Genomic DNA, 18007 nt, shown 5'->3' on the forward strand with positions numbered 1-18007 from the left:
TGAAGTGTGATACATTGTTTTATTATTGAATTTGATACAAATGGATGAAAGGAATAAAATCATCAAATTATGTGCAAAAGAGAAAAGGCATAAAAATATGTGAATACTTCAGTAGGTTCCTCCAAAGCTGTCATGCAATCACTGTGATGATTTGTTTAGGGTACTATGGAGTATAGAGGCATGACATGCTACCTTCATTCCCTCCCCCCCCCCCATGGCTATCCAGGGAAACGATTTCTTGGCTGGCAGGCCTAGTGAATATGAAGGTTTTCCTTTAAAACCTTCATCATATATTTCTGATCAGGAAGTGATTGCTTATTCTACCTATGTACAAGTCTCATGCTATGGTTTTAACACAGGACTTTCTGCCCTGTTTACCTGCAACAGACTGACATGTCTACCTTTTGGGAGATTGTCTTATTGTAATTATCAGTATCTAATTCTGTAAGTAAAGGGAGAAAAATAATCAATTACTGGAAGCCTATTACCAAAGTTCCCATTAAAAGCCATAAAAGTCTCTTAAAAATAAAGGCCAAAATCATCTTTGGCAGTTAGGTTTTGCATACTATAGATCATTTGTGACTGTTTCATATTCATGATTCTTTAGGCATGCCCTAGTTCAGGGCACATGTTGGGGCTATGAATGTCACCCCAATTCCAATTTACCAGGCAGCAACCACTACAATCAACGGGAAGCAGATGACTGACATTTCCAATGCTACTCACACAAGCGATCTCTGGTGCAAGGGGGAATTGTGACATGGGCCTTGCTTCTGCCTGTTACAACATAGATTATCTACAGGAGGAGATGGGAAAGCCACTCATCTGTATCCCAAACAAAAGAGGAACAGAACCATGATGATCCCAGTAGCTGCTGCCCAGTAAGCTGCGGTTGGTGGGTCACTGTGTAGCTGTGTAACTATAGTGGTTATGCATTTATAACTGCCCAAGATGATTCTGGGAATAGTGTACAAGATAAAAGACTCGAAATGATTTTTCGTAGACCTGTAAATACATGTGGGATTTGTGTTAGAGTAGGAAACCTCAGATTAATCAGCAAGCTAGGTTAGAGCAACACTAATTCCATACACCACAGATGCTGTGAAATGAGAAACTAGGCCTTCAAAATAGCATGGTGATGAAGGTCCTTAACTAGGTTGTGGAATGTTTGGCCCTTCAGTGGTTTAGCTTACAAGTACCACCAATCAGCTCCACCCACCCATAGCCAATAGTAAAGGATTGTGGAAGATGTTCTTTAAAACACCTGGATACTCTTAGTTCCTTTCCACGGTTATAAACTGAACAATTTATTCAAATCACACAGCAAATTGCCCATAAGAAATGTGCCATTACATGATGTTCAGGGAAGATGAGTTCTGTTCATGCTTGATTTGCCTTTGACGCATTATTCTCTTTATCCAGCCTATGAATTTGGACACTTTTGTATAAACCCCATACTTTCCCTCCCTTGCACACCCTTCTCCCCAGCTGATCACACCAGTAAGAAAGTAAGTGTTCTTGTACTCAGTTACATGAGGGCCTCCACTGTCTCCCTGACATGCGTCTTGAGCCAGGGTGTTATAGCCAGCACAGAACATATTTTCAGTAATTGGGAAATTACTTGACAGCTTGCAGGTATGTCTTTCAACATAGGGCAATTTAACTACTTGAAGTCTGGGGGATGTTCGACCTCTTTCATGAATACGCCCAAAACCACTGACAGTACCAGCAGGTTGTCTCATTAGGATTTGATTGGCAAAATCTGCTGTGGGAAGGCACGCAGCGATTACATATTCAGAAAACTGAATTGGGTCCCTCAATTGAATGAGGGCAATATCATAGTCATAGGTCTCCAGTACAAATCTCTGATGCACGTATACTTTGTCCACAGTGAGAAGAGTTCCTGTTCTTTTTGTGGTTATATCCACTTCCCCTGTGGAAAACCAATAAAATATAATTAATGTTATGAATGTGATGAGTTAATAAAATTATCTCATAAAAAACACAGATAGATCACATCTTATTTCATATCTTGTTTAGTGCACTCAAATTAAACTATAATTTACCTAGCTGAATTAAAGGGAAGCTATGATAGAAATATAGTTGTTGGTATGCAGGGTAGGGCATGCAGACCTAGTAATCACTCTCTGCTTAATCAGCTATTTGGCTTAGTTTGTCCACATCAACTCAAATAATGTTGTTGGCTTATGCCTCAAAAGATTTGGGACAGAGTAAAAGAACTGAACAATGTGAAAATAACAACCAATTATGTTCAGATTCAAGAGAAACAACTAGTGCTTTATGTGTACAGTCGGCCTTCCATATCCATGGATTCTGCAACCATCCATGGCTTGAAAATATATATATATATTTTAATTTCAAAAAGCAAACATTGTTTTTGCCATTTCATATTAGGGACACAATTTTACTATACCATTGTATACGTATAATGGGACTTGAGCATCCACAGGTTTTGGTAGTAGTAGTAGTAATAATAATAATAATAATAATAATAATAATAATAATAATAATTTGTATTCCACCATTTCACAAAAATGAGTGGTTCTGGAACCAAACTCCAGAGGATACCTAGGGCCCACTGTATATTTACATTTGATCACACTTGATTCAAAGGCATCCAAAAATTTCTCCCAGAGCATGGAAGCATTAGTGCATCATTTTGAAAAGGGCACTGGAGTTCTGAATGGCTTTGACCCTTATCTGAGAAACATGACTAAAATGTAAGCTACTAATGATACAATGATGTCCTTCCTCATTAAACCCCATGAATATGACTACATTCGCAGAAAGAGCATCATAACAATGCATGTTACCATTGGAAACAGTATTTCTCTTTTATATGATTATGATTGTAACAGAAGCAGAAGCTTCTAGTCTAATTTAGGCCCGCTTCAATTCAGCCCACTGGAAATCCATCACACACTAAGTTTTTTTTAAAAAATTAAATGGCAAACAGATTAAGCTTGTGTATGTATGATACTATTACCAAGATCTTTAGATATTAAAATGAGAGAAAACAGTAAGAATTATTCCTCATTGTTTCATTGTCACTTAGCTAATAAATATATGTATGTAATTGTCCACTATATGAATATCCCCAATAATAATGGAAAAGACTTACCTACAACAACTGTAATGTGTTTTGTTTGATTTATACAATGAGCTGCAGTGAGCACATATATTTGGCTTAGAATTGTTCCTCCACAAAACCCCTCTCCCTTCTCATTTAGTAGAAGTGCCTGAAAAGAGGATACAGGATTAGATTTTTTCTTGAATGATACATTTTAATTTAACCCTTTTCCTTGAAATTTTTTTGCTCCTCCCACTATTGACAAATTCTCATCTTTTATGGAGATGTTGTGCTGGTTCAATATGGAATTGGTTACATATTGAATCAAAGTCAGTGTTTAACTTTTGATGATATATTCTTAGGGTTTGGGGGTTTGTTTTTTAAGATCGTGAATATTGTTGGTGTCCATTTCTGAACTTATTTATTAGAACACTGCTTCACCAGATGGCTGAATTTCCATATTTTATTATTCTTTGTAACTATGTGCATAACAGAAATAAATAAAATCCTCAGTAACAACAGCACAGTGCTTGAGGGGGAAATGTAATTCACTGGGATTAATACAAATTCTGAAATATAAATTTCAGGAACTGTGGAAACAACAAACATTGGAGTTCAGTACAAGACAGTAAAGTGATCAAATAAAGTCACTCCATGGTTTTGAGAAAATTAATGCTCCATACCAATGAATATTGAATAAGCACCATTTGATTTGATAGTCATCAATATAGTGAAAAATCTATGATAACCTATTATCTATTTGGGGGTTATTGATATTGTGAAAATAATCCGGAATGAATCTCTGTTGTTCACATACATCCTGAAAGCACCCGATTAAGTTGGGGGGGGGGGTGCTGCCAAAACCCCAATGATCCTGGGATAATATCTCTTTTTTCCCCTGAGTTTTTAAAAAAGATTTGCATCATCGGTAGTGTGACTAATTGATGTGAATAGACTCGAGATAATTTGGGATTAAACTCAGCATGCCTTGAATGCATTTTGAATAAATTCACATCATCGTCTATATGTTAATTTGAGTGCTTGTATGTGTGAGCAACAGAACTCATAGAAATGTGCACTGATGCAGCTCCAATAAATAATAATAATGTGAACAACAAAACCAGAATGTGTGAGAGAGGTTATTCACATCGCTCTGCTTAAAAAAAGCAAAGTGTGAATGACCCCTAGGTTACTGTCTTTCCCTTTCTCTTTCACCTCCTTTCTCCTTCCTCCTCCTCCTTTTCTCTTTTTCTTCCCCCTTCTTCCTTGCGAAAAAGATGCATGACAGTGAATCTTTCAAAACCTGTGTGTGTGTGTGTGTGTGTGTGTTGGTCTGTCTGGTGGAGGGGAGAGGAGGAATTGGAAGGGAGCCAAAATGGCACATTTCCCATTGTGACTTCAGACCCAAATATTCTTTTGCTACTTGGCCATTAGACTTTAGGCAAACTCAGACAGGAAAAAAGCCATTGGTGCCAATGGACTTTCCTTTTTGAGAAGGACTAATTGGAAGCTGAGATGACAAAACTTAGGCTGGTGTACTTTGGACACATCATGAGAACACCTGAATAATTGGAAAAAACAATAATGTTAGGAAAGTAGAAAGAGAGGAAGGCTGCATGCTAGATGGATGGACTCTATTAAAGAGCTCATGAGTATGAGCTTTCAGGAGTTGGGCAGAGCAGTAGAAGACAGGAGGTCTTGGAGATGTCTCGTCAGTAGGATCGCCATGAGTTGAGATCGACATGAAGGCAGTTGACAACTACAACAATTGCCAGGTAGAGACTGAGGTTGGGGTGACAACTGTGGGGAAATGTGAGGGGTGGGGAGACAAGGGACACATTTGGTTTGTTTATTGTTGGTTTCCTATCCATGTGATAATCTATGGTGCTTTACAAACAGGGGTCTTGCAAGTCTTGAAAGAGCAACTGTGACCCTAAAGATTTTCTTCACAACCCACTTCTTTTCAAGGTGAAATACAATGAACACATTTGTGTATTAGAGAAAATTGCTGCAACCTAATTTTTATCTATTTCTATCTTTGTCTCTACATATTTACATCTCTCTCTGTCTCTGTGTGTGTGTCCACAAGTCACATATTGACTTATGGTGACCCTATGAATTTCATAGGATTTTCTTAGCCAAGGAATACTCAGGGTGGGTTTGCCAGTCTCTTCCTCCAAAATATATCCTACAGGACCTTGTATTCCTCGGTGGTCTCCCATCCAAGTACTAACCAGGCCTGACATCCTTCACTTCCAAGTTTTTGTTATAGATAGTTGCTATCTACACATACATGTAGAGAAAGAGAAAGAGAAGACAAACTTTTCTATATCAAGATTTTAAGTAAGGAACAATTCAAAACAATTGAATTTGAAACAAATAAGGGATGAAAATCAATCAAGTGGGATTGTCATCTATAGATTAAATAGATTTACCTGCCAGGGACATTGACCCAATTCACAATTGGACCCATTAACAATTCGCCTGTCACGGTCTGGGTCAGAGTTGACATCTTCCTCATTAAGTGCATTTCCATCCTGAGACGGTAGATGGGGACTCACACTCGTGAAACTCTGGGGACTGTCGTAGTAATTTTCTTCAGGAATGGCACCATAGTCATAAGTGTTGAGTGAAAAGTTAGGTAAACTTGCTTCCCTTTTTGTCTTTGTTTTTATCTTTTTGATTTTACCACATGGGTAATCAGCTGCAAAATAATTGTTGGCAGTTAAAAACAGAGCAATGTGAACAAGACAACTTATGCTCAGGAAACAAAAAGGTAAATTTTTCCAGCATCAGTTTGCATGCAGGCTAAAGTATTTATTTTCTTAGAGTTCAGTTTAAGCAGATGACAACTGTACAGAATAGACCCAAAGAAAGGGGGAATCAGAAAGTAAAACAGGCAGAAAATCAGCAAAGGAAACTGAGGCTGCATCTCCACTGCAGAAATAATCCAGTCTGACACCACTTGAATGCCCTGGCTCAATGTTATAGAATCCTGGGAATTGTAGTTGTGTGAGCTATTTGGCCTTCTCTTTCAGAGAGTTCTGGCTGAGAACTCCATAGCACTGAGCCGTGGCAGTTAAAGGGGTGTCAAACTGAATTATTTCTGCAATGGGGATGCAGTCTATGAGATAATACGCTAGGAAAGCCAAGGTGACACTGGATTTTCAGAAAATGAGTTAGACAGTGTACAGATTGCCCCTTTCCCTGACGGATCGGTGCTTCAGCTGCCATAGCAGCAGCCCCAGAGGCCCCGATCCACCGCTTTTCCTGGACTCAGGGAAGTGGCAAAAGGCTGCTTCCCCACGGCCTGGAAAGGGGAGAGAGAGAAAGGGGCCACTCGGCCCCTTTCTCTCTGTATCACTGGCGTGGCTGTTTAAAGGCCGCGCCAGCAATATGCACGGCAGAAGGAGCTCCAAAACGGAGCTCCTTCTGGCACCGCTGAAAGGGTGCTACAAGCGCCTTTCAGCAGTGCCAAGATGTAACGGCCGCACCGTTTGGATGCAATGCGGCCGTTACATCAAAATGGCGGCACCCGTGTGAACAGGGCGCCGCCATTTTGTACATAATCTGTACGTACTAGGTTTGCAGGTGTCTAAAAGAGATGCCCCCAGGCAACCCTAGTGCGTACAGAGTACATACAAAATGGCCCATCTGGACAGGGCCTTAGAAGAGTGGGGTGGGGTGTGCATTAGGGGAAAAGGAATGTTCTAATTATATTTGTTTAATAAATGTACTGCCAGAGCCAGATAAATTGATCTGGGAATAAACCTCAATGAACTCAGTGGGACTTACTTTTAAGTAAACAATGTACAGTTAAGCATTTTTTTTTATTATGTCCTATTCTTTTATTACATCTAGAAAGCTTGCTGATGAAATTAACAAAAGCCAAGCGAAGACATAAAGGTAACTTCTGATCCTGCACAATGCAAATAGACTCCAGTTCATCTAACAAGACAACTTCTTTCCTCCCTTCCTCTCTCTGCATCCCACTGTTGGACAGACATTGTCAAGAGTACATTGTTTAGTATAAAAGAATCAAGGAAAAATGTTCAGTTCAAATGGTCCAACAATGTTACTTTTGACTTAGAAATTCTGTTTATCAGATTCTATAAGAAAGTCTGTGCCTCAACAGAAATAATCTACATTTCAGCAGCATCATATTAAAGTTTACATACCAACATTATACACATGGGAAAGTTTGATTAAAAATGCCACTGAAAATGTATGCTGTTCCAAAGTAGCTCAATGCATTTATACCTGTAGCAACACAGGATTGTCCATTGTTGTCCAGGATATACCCATCAGTGCAAGAGCATTCCACACTATTTCCTACATGTTTGCAGAACTGCCAGCAGCCTCCATTGTCCACTTTGCAGGATTTCTGTATGGCTGCATACAGGGTAAAAACATATGAGCATTGAAAACAAACATATCCATGACCTGTTTGCAAAGTTAACATTCGGAAAGAAGGCCTGAGACATTTGTCTGAAGTTGTAACACACACAGCCCCAGTCGCATTGCTGTTGTTTATAACCATAGGGGCTCTAGCTCTTTAGAATTGGTAACCTTTGCATGGCTATATGCACTGACTGCTCATTTGTGTGTTTGCCAATTTCCTGTTTTGCTTTTCCACACCTTTTTCTTCCTGCACCAATCCAACCTGTAGCCCATTTTAATATGTTTAGCAAAGAAAACTACACCTGTTTATTTTTCTGCTATACCCTGTGGAAAGGTGGGTGTGGGACTGGTTGGTCTTCAGCTTCTGCCTTGCCAATTGATTATTCTGCTTTTTTTAAAAAAAAGTTTTAAGATCTTCAGGGGACGGCTTTCTCTTGGTCCTGCCACTATCACAGGCCCATTTCATTAGGACATAGTGGATCCTCCTAGGCTTTGGAACTCCATTCCAAAGAAAGTCTGATCAACCAATATCTGCTTCCTTTTCACTGTCAGGCAAAACCTTTTCCTACTTAGGCAGGCCTTTGATTTTTAATCACATGACAAAAAGGTGTCAAATTTGGTATTCTTTGTTTTTATTTTTACTTTTCAATAATGTTTTGCTGTTTTCAATCCATGTAATTTTAAACAGAATTGTTGTTATATTGTTTTTAACTTTTTTGCAAAATAAAAATTTAGTTAAGCCTCTTAAAGTATTGTAAGCTGCTTTGAATCCCTTGCTAGAAAAGGTATAAATTGAATAAATAAACAAGTAAATGCTAAGTAGAGCTCCTGGGCATCGCAGCTGAGAACATCTGAATTACACCTGCTTGCTCTGTCCTACACAAGCTAGTAATACAAGGTAAAAGTCACTGCATACATTAACTTACTATATTCACAGTTCTGTCCATGATAACCATCCAAGCATGTACAGGTATAGCTATCAATGCCATCTTTGCATGTCCCTCCATAATGGCAAGGGTTCGACTTACATTGGTCACCATCTAATATGGGAAAAAAAGTTTTTATAATCTAAGAAGTTAAAATGTTTACATGCTACCAATGAAAATACAGCAATATGTACTAGGAGATACTTTTGATATGGTTGTATTATTTTCTAAAAGCAAAGTTTACCTGTAAAACCTAGTGATCTATTACTCCTTTAATGAACTTGACTTGAAACCAGGGTTAGATCAATCAGTTTACTTCAGTTCAAACTGGAAAGTATCCACTATCCTACTGACATGTGGACTGAGCCCTGGTATGGAGATGTGGGAAAGGGCTGGCCCAATTGCTGCCCATAACTTGTTGCTTGCCCACAAAACGACTGCACATGCGCACGAGTGGTGAGCTGCACCAAAGACCACCAGAGGAATAGAAAAAAAAATTGCACAGTGCAATGTCCCATTTTGACAGGTCTATGCTTTCAGACAAAAGGGGAGGTGATGTGGACTGTCCATAGATGTTCAACCTGTTCTGGGAGCTGGTGGTATGAACAACATGTTCTTCTCATAAATCAGGAAACCTGGTGGTAAGCCGGATTTTCTCTTCCGTCTGCTCAGGCTCTTAGAATCTGAACCTGTCCAGATTTAATTGTAAGCTCCTTGCAGCAGGGATAAGAGTTATTTGCTCATGTTGTAGGCTAAAATGCTATGTATGTGTTTAACAACATACAAATTAACTAGCACAGGCCTTTCCCTGCATTAGTGTTATCTGGCCATGGTTGTGGGTGGGGTGATGAGAACATACATAAGGTTTGAACAGAGCTTCTACTAGGATGGGAAAAAGCAGAACAGCACCATCCTGTCACTATATGGTACAACTGTAAGTTAAAGATGTAGTTATGGCTTGAACTGACTTTGAATATGTATGTGTACATGTGCGCCTTCAAATTGCCAGTTGAAATATGGTGACCCCATTAATTTCACCAGGTTTTCTTAGGCAAGGAATACTCAGAGGTAGTTTTGCTAGTTCCTTCCTCTGAAATACAGCCTACAACACATGGTATTCCTTGGTGGTTTCCCATCCAAGTACTAAGTAGGCCTGACCCTGCTTAGTTTCTGAGATAGAAGATTGTGGTGCCTTTACGGTGTTCAGGTACTATAAGGAACAAAATACAAATCATTTTAAAATATATAACAAGGTGTGTTTTTTTTGGGGGGGGCATTAAATTCAAAACAAAAATCTCGATTTCTTACCTACATAAACATTCCAGAACTCATCCTGATGAAAAAGAAACAGCAGAGTTTAGCAAAGCTAGTGGATTTAATATAATGTTAATAACACAAACAAATATTTTAAATAAGATTTTTTAAAAATACAATCCTTTGATGCTAATCATGAAGTATATTATATAATACTTCTGAAAGTCTGTATTTTTTTTAAAAAAATAAAAATTAAAAGCTTTCCCACCTTAATGAGCAGAGTGAGTTAAATGTACCAAAAGCACAATTACAATGTATCGTTGTTGAACAATGCTTACTCACAACCAGGTTATGACATATTATGCAATGAATGAGTAAAAGACTCAAGCTCACAAGTACTTTAGAGAAGAAGATAAAGTTATAATAATAATAATAATAATTGTTTTATTTATATGCCGCTATTCCAAAGATCATAGCGGTGAACAGCAAGTAAGCTTATTAGCAAGTAAGCTAATTTGCCCCCCAACAGTCTGGGTACTCATTTTAGCGACCTCGGAAGGATGCAAGCCTGAGTTGAGCTTGGGCCCTTTTGCTGGTCTTGAACTCGCAACCTTGTGGTTTCGAGTGAATGGCTGCAGTACAGGCATTTACCCACTGCACCACCAGGGCTCCATTAGTGTACACCAGCCCAACCCTCATATGAAGCAGATAGTCTATATAGACAATGGCTAGAATTCATGATCACAGTTACGAATGTGTAACCTAGAATTATGCATCTGTAACTAATGCATAGTCACAATCCCGATGTACTCAATAGTGTAGGGAATACACAGAGATTGTAAAAGTTCCCGAATTCTGATTTATCAGGCCACTGTGAGCAAAGAAGATCTGTTTTCCTGTTGCTTGGGATGCAGTAGACTGACATTTCCACCTCATTCCTGCAAATGATCTTCGATGCAAGGAGAAATTACAAGAGGGATCCTGCTTCTGACTATTGTATTGGAGATTGCTTGCTGGAGAGGAATGGAAATGTCAGTCTGCTGTGTCCTCGTCCACAAGAAAGCAGACTCTGGGCACTCACAGCAGCTGCTGCCTTTCAAATTAGGATTGAGGGGATCATTCTGAGAGATGCTACTTAGCTGTCAACTAAGGTGATTATGTACATAAGTAGCTGATTTAAAATCTTTCCCACTATTCTAATTTTCTACCATATTATAAGGTATTATCTTAATTCAGAAAGAGGTCTATTAGACCGACACAGTGGGTCCTAGGATCTAACTTCATAATGTTCTACAGAAGTTGGAGATGACCATGATAACTTTTACATGATGACTAGATTCCTGGGAAGCAGGATGGATGGATTTACAGAAAATGATACAAGGCCTGGTCAGTTACACTGCTTTTGCTTGTACAGTTGTAGTCAGTGGGCACATATATAGATACTAGTGCCTGGCACCTTTAGAGAAAAAAGGGTCAGTCTGGGGAGTATGGCCAGACTAAGACATTGAAATGTGCCATACTGTCCAAGGCCACTCTTTATCCATCGCTGCTATAAAGAATGATCTGAGGCCCATCCATACTACACAGTTATAGCACTCAAAGGTACAGCTGTGTTAGCCTGGAAAATCAGTATGCAAAGGGATCTTGTGGCACGTTTGAGACTAACTGAAATAAAGCAGTTGGTAGCATGAACTTTTGTAGACTTCAGTCTACTTCCTCAGATGCATGCATAGGCGGAAGTCAACCAAAGCTCATGCCAGCAACTTTTCAATTAGTCCCAAATCGTAGCACTGCTATTCTACTTTAGCTACCATAGTTTCATTTCATGGAATACTGTACTGGGGTTTCTAGTTTTTTTAAAGGTCAATAGAGGATTTCTCTGGCTGAGAATTCCAAATTCATCTCCATCAGCCAGTATGGTGTAGTGGTTTGAACATTAGACTATGACTCTAAAGCTCAAAGCTTGAATCTCACTTGGCCATGCAAACTCACTGAGTGACCTTGAGCAAGTCAGTCTCTCTCAGCCTCAAAGGTTGGCAATGGCAAACCCTCTGAAGAAACTTGCCAAGCAAACTCCAGGTTAGGGTTGTTGTACTGTATATACTCATGTATAAGTCTAGAAATTTTAGTCAAAAAATTGACCCCCAAAACCTAGGTTGATTTATCCATGGGCCAATGTAAACACTATACTTTAACTCTTATTAAATCGGGAACTATCCCCTGGTGAAAGGCAAGATTGCAATCTTTCCTGGAAGCACTGACCTCCCTCTACTCTTCCATCCAGTCTTTACTCAAAACAGTTATGCCTGCCATAATTTTGTAGGTTCTTTGACTTTGTTTTCCTTTGCTTCATCATCTAGATCCTTTGTTACATGTCCCTAAATTTTACCCTTGACCTATCCAAGGGTCATATCAAGAACCATAATTTTGCCCCCAAAACCTGCCCTCGACTTATACATGAGGTCGACTTATAGTCGAGTACACGGTAAGTCAGAAATGGCTTGAAGACAAACAACACATAACACAAACTCCAAATCCTGATTCCATAGGAAAGAACCACAGCAGTTAAACTGGAATAATAGCATTATAATTTTATAGTGTGATTGGGCCCCTGGGGGGAAAAACAGTCTGTGGGAACCTTGCTATTTCAGAATTTTCCAATCTGTAATCTCAGGTTCCATAACAAGCTACACATCCCAGGATTATATAGGATGGAGCCATGACAGTTAAGGTGGTATCAAGTTATGCAATGTTGCAGCAGCCTCTGCCTCCTTTCCTGCCCTATAGCTACACCTTATTGCTTGGGGGATGGAGGAAATTATCTGCAGTCAACAAGAAGTAAATGGAACAAAACTGCAAATAGAGAGAAGAGTGTCAAAGAAGCAAGACTGACAAGGCATCACATACAGATGGACCACAACTCCCAGAATCCCCCAGTCACATCAGGCCTAGTCTTATTTTTATTCCATATTACTTTGCTTTGGGGAACTGACAGCTACTACAATGTGGCTTCACAGGTACTGCTGCTGTGTGCCTTCAAGATATTTCTGACTTATGGTGAATCTAAGGCAACCCTATCATGGGGTTTTCTTGGCAAGATTTGTTCAGAGCGGTTTTGCCATTGCCTCCCTTGAGGCTGAGAGAGTGTGACCGGCCCAAAGTCACCCAATGGGTTTGCATGGTCAAGTGGGGATTCAAACCTTGGTCTCCTAGAATTTAACACTCAACCACGACACTACACTGGCTTATAGTACAGCTACTACATTATGACAAAGCGCATCCATTTGTAAGTTTATCCTTACTGTTTTTTCATGGTCTTCAAAAGCTTCTCTGGCTTCTTCCTTTGAGCACTTCTCCTCCATACATTCTCTTTCAATATTTCCTTGCTTGAACTCCTCAAATGCAGAATTCGCACGTTTTCTTCTTTCCAGAAATTTGTTTGCAATTTTATCTCGTAAGAATACTGAAAGAAGAAACATTATTGGGAAAAATCATATGGAAATTGCATTGCCCATGAATTAGTAGTGCAGATCTGTCTTATTCATTTCTCTTAGAACAGGGTAGTTGCTTAATGTTTTTTCAGTTTAAAAAAATCTGTATTTACAAGCCCAGTTCATTGTCATAATTTCCTCTGGCTAAAAGGTTCTCTACCTTGCCAATTTTGCATGCGGCAAGACAAGAGTAGAATGTTCACCTAGCCATGTTGAGACCTGGTTTGGAGGGAAAGCTGAGATATAAATAAATAAAAATGATGATGAGGGAAGGCAACCTGATGCCCTTGAAATGTTATACTGTAGATTATAGTTCACAGAAGCATCAGCCAGCATGGCCATGGATTATTAGAGTTGTAGTTTACAGTATCTGATGGTACTACTGCACTGTTTCTTTTGCCAAGGAACATTTCTACATCTACACTCTAATTATTGTAAGATGCCTTCAGTCTCTCTCTTTTGCTCCCTCTCTTTTTTTCTTCTTTTATAAATGAAAAGATACCTAGTAAGAAGAAGGGTTAGAAGTTCTAAGTGCCTACTTTCTAGCTTTTATATTCAACTAAGGCCTCTTTCCCCCTTTTCCATCCTTCTCCCATGGTTCATCTTGTCTTAAGTGGCAGTAAGGCTAACCACCACACTATTACATTTGCCCTGTTCCTCCTTCATAAACCTTTCCTTTTTCCTGCTCAGTCCTTTCTTTCGTCAGCCTGGCCTTGCCTGCTGAGATGGTTCTTCTCATCTAAATCCTGAGGACTCTCTCCCCCACTGTTAACCAAGCACCCACAACATCAATCAATCCCTCTAATTGCAACTGGGTCCAAAACATGACACAGTCTGCACACTGCTAACACACACACACTCCCGCACGCATAAATTCCTTTAGTCAATCCTTTTCTAACTCTGCCAGCCCCCCTTTGCTTTTGCTTCTGAACTCTTGGAATGTGCTGTTTGCTCTATCCGTCCAGCTTCTTAACTTTTTTGTTTTCACCTGCTACAACCTGACATCCCCCACCCATCCCTCACTGCACTGCCCTGAAATCACTGAAGTTACACACACTCATTCTACTGCTAAAACCAAAGGTCTCCTGCCCTTGTCTTCCTTGACCTCTTGGCTGCCTTAGATAAAATTCATCTCCTCCTTATGATTGATCACTCATTCCACTGCAGGAAGCCATTTTCTTCCATCTCTTCTGTCAAGGTTTTTCTCTCTCTGTTCTGTCGCCTCAGATGACCTCAGCAACTACTACTACTTTTGGTGCTGCCTGATGCCCAGTTTTCAATATTCCAGGACTCCTTTTCTTTCTCCAGTCCAGCATACTGATCAATCTAGTGATGTATTAGATGAGGCAAAGGGTGAAATTACAGAAGAAAAGCACACCACCATCTTTACCTTTTTGGGTGTTGGGATAACCATCCACTCAGCAACTATGTATTTACAATAGTGTTGGCTGTGGTACCCTGAACTCCACCATCATTTCCTGGGTGCCGAAAGGATTGAACTTCCCATTACTTCTATTGGCATCTGCATTTTTTCATACTGAACCACTTTGCTGGCTACTACTATACTGATCTATCAAATAGATCTCTCTGCCATCTCAAAAATAACTTTTCCAAGGCAGAACTCTCTTTTTCTATAAAGCCTTCTTCTCCATATGTCAACATAATTGCTACTTTTTTTATGGACTGAGTGCGAAATCTTGACCCAATCTGCTGGTTCTCCCTTCTGCTTTTCTTCCCTGCACTCAGCAAATTGTACTTTCTGTCTGTTTAACAGTGCAAAAATCTATTTTCTTGGCAATCAGTGGTAGCCATACAAACAGGGAAAAGCATACAGTTCTTCCTGATGCTGTCATTTTTTTACCATATGGTAGCCATTTCTGCTTCCCCTGTGTGGAATTTAGAACTATTGATCCAGTTGCTTATAGTTTACACTTCTGCAACAATTATTTACAATTAGATCTGTGTGACATATCTTTGAGCTAAAGGATTTTAACACCTGAGCCAAGTGTTAAAATGCAGAGACCACTTAAATCCCTTTTTCTAAAGACGACAAAACGTCAGGAATAAACTCTTCTACAACATGGACACACAGCCCGAAAAACCCAGAAAAAACTTTAGAAGGACGTTTGTTCATTGCCTGGAAGTCTCACTGCTACTGCATTTTTAAAATTATAGTACATGAAGTTTTTAGGAAGCTACATTATTCATGCCTTTGTTAGAACGCTTAGCAGTGCAAGTAGTTAAGTTCAGTTCAATGCAAGCTTCACTGCTCTGTCAGAAGAACTTCCCCATTTTTAGTTTTTAATTTAATATTCTACTGTTCTTCTTTGTTTTTGTTCCATATCTCTCTAAAAAAAAACCTTTAAAAAAAAGTATACTATTATAACATAGTCATCAGTCTAGGATCCATGGCAAACAAGACTTTGAGTTTGCTATTCCCTATGCTATTTTTTTCCTCCTAAGTAGGATTCTCCTGTCTTATTTATCATCTTATGTCTCCCCTCCCCACTGACAGTGGAGAGATTTCTATTGTTTTACAGAAAGAAAAAACTGTATTTATAGAGGCTGTTTTTTTACATTTTTCTCTGTAAATTTCACTCATAGTGTAGTTTAGTAGGAAAGAAACTGATTCACATGCTGTCTGGCCACACCGTTATTTTATTTTAGTTGGTTTATTTTACAATTGTTCACAGATCAGATTTTAAAAAAAGTGTCCCTGAATTTTAGTGGTTCCTATTGTCAGCTGTCTTGGAAAGATAAGAGATATGAAAAATAGCAAAGACGCTTGTTAAATAAATGGCATATAAGACCAAGTCTCTTTAACTGAAGACTTGTCCTAAAGTGCTCCTTACTTACCGAAAAGAGAAATGCTTTTTACTCCAAAGAAATAAAATAAATTGTATAAGGAAGGGGGAAATGGAACAAGGTTCTCTTACCATTTCTTTCTGCCTTCAGGAGACTTGACAAAAAACTCAAGATCAGAATGAGGAGCAGCTGGTTAGCCATAGTGCCCATGGAAGGAAAACAACACTCTGTTCCTCTTCAAGGTTAGCTGTGTGAACAAGGTTCAAGCAGCACGCTTCCTGTTGCTGTGCTCTAGCCCTTATCACACACAACAAATGTGTTTGTGTTTGGATATGGGTTCTTCAAATTGTTGTGCTGACTAATTGGACATCCTGGTCTTTTCCAAGTAAGGTCACAGTCTGTAGCAGATTAAAAGCATGCAATGGTGCCTCAACAGAGAGCTTTCCCCTGCTGTTTGTCTCAGATATTTAAGCATCAAGGAAGCACATGAAAAGTTCAAGCGCAGCTTACATTTACAGGAATTCTCCCTCTTTCTCACAGAGAGAGTCCTTCAGAAGGGAATTCAAGATAACTACAGCCAGGCAGAGCAATTCATTCCTAATGAAGTCTTAATGTGCTCTTTTGACTTTCTTTCCAATGAATATTTGTTATGAGTATGCTGGTGACGTATCTGAAGGGAGAAAAATCAGCATGTTTTCTACTTTGACATGCTGAATCAGAGGAAAGAAAGAAAGAAAGAAAGTTGACTGAATTTGGTGTGCTTTAAACAGCACAAACGTTTTCTTGATACAACAGCATGGAGGCTTCTTGAGAAATTCAATGTCCTCTGCCTAACAAAGAGGCTGGTAACCTCACAAAGGACAATAGCAACCTGGATCTCAAAGGAACTATCCTGTCATGTTGCTATTAGAATTTACATTTTATTTCCTCAACTTTACCCCAGAACTCAGAAGGAGGTGTAGCCTGCCTGCAGGGATGTCCCTCCTTACCATCTTAACTGAAAATATCATCTTGACACAAATATAGACCTGTGATTAACATCGTCATATTTTTCTTTCTCCTATATAATTTGTAACACCTCTGCTGATGAAGAAGCCAGTGGAGCTTTGAAAACTTGCAACATGCATTTTGGGCATTTTGCTTGGTCTTATAAAGGTATCATTGTTATGTGAATTTTGGATACAGACCGAGAGATAAGGAAAAAGTGTGTATTCTTCAGCTTATACGTATCACATCCTGTGGATTTCCCAAGAGAGATGTCAGAAAAAGCCAATCCAAGAAGGAAGAGATAATTAGCTAGAACAATTATAATAGAGCCTGCTGTAGGCATTCTCACACTCATTCAACATGTGCACACAGAAGCCTTGGTAGGTCATGTCATAGAAGCCCCATAGCTATTATTTATCAACCAATCAGTCAATCAATGCAACAAAACAATTTATTTTTTATTGACATTTATAGGACGATACCTTTAAAAATACAGCAATAGAATTATATCTATTCATGTTTAGACACACCCATATATGTGTGTGTGTTTTGCTCACTCACTCACTCACTTGTTCAACCAAACAATCCCCACCAGTTGCTGTAAATGCCTGGATTTATAATTAGAGTGTGTGTGTGTGTGTGTGTGTGTGTGTGTTGCATTTCTTCATTTCTGATTTATGATGACCCTAAGATGACCCTATCATAGGGTTTTCTTGACCAATTTTGTTCTGGAGAGTTTTGCCATTGCCTTCCTCTGAGGCTGAGAACGTGTGAATTGCCAAAGGTCACCCAGAGGATTTCCATGGCCAACCAAGGATTTGGTCCCTGTTCTCCTGGAGTCCTGAGAGCCAGTATGATGTCTGAGGTTTGAATGCTGGACTAGAACTCTGAGACACCAGGGTTGAAATATCTGCTCAGCCATGAAAACCACTGGGTGATTTTGGGCAAGTCACTCTCTCTCAAACTCAGAGGAAGACAACAGCAGCCCCTCTCTGAACAAATTTTACCAAGACAAACCTGTGATAGGGTTGCTTTAGCGTTGCCATAAGTTG

The 18007-nt window shown here is 39.3% G+C and overlaps 1 protein-coding gene across 1 annotated transcript; it reads right to left on the minus strand.

Moving 5' to 3' along the window:
• On the minus strand, positions 1 to 16600 carry LOC121925753 (coagulation factor X-like). Its single transcript, XM_042458294.1, has 8 exons — positions 16100 to 16600; positions 12975 to 13135; positions 9727 to 9751; positions 8419 to 8532; positions 7352 to 7483; positions 5527 to 5795; positions 3143 to 3260; positions 1 to 1933 (listed from the first exon to the last, which is right to left on the minus strand). The coding sequence occupies exons 1-8, from the start codon at positions 16176 to 16178 to the stop codon at positions 1350 to 1352; spliced, it is 1482 nt and encodes a 493-aa protein (XP_042314228.1). The 5' UTR covers positions 16179 to 16600; the 3' UTR covers positions 1 to 1349.
• Between the last annotated feature and the right edge of the window lie 1407 nt (positions 16601 to 18007).

The sequence above is a fragment of the Sceloporus undulatus genome, chromosome 3 (genome assembly GCF_019175285.1).
Source record: "Sceloporus undulatus isolate JIND9_A2432 ecotype Alabama chromosome 3, SceUnd_v1.1, whole genome shotgun sequence".
NCBI classification, from domain to species: Eukaryota; Metazoa; Chordata; class Lepidosauria; order Squamata; family Phrynosomatidae; genus Sceloporus; species Sceloporus undulatus.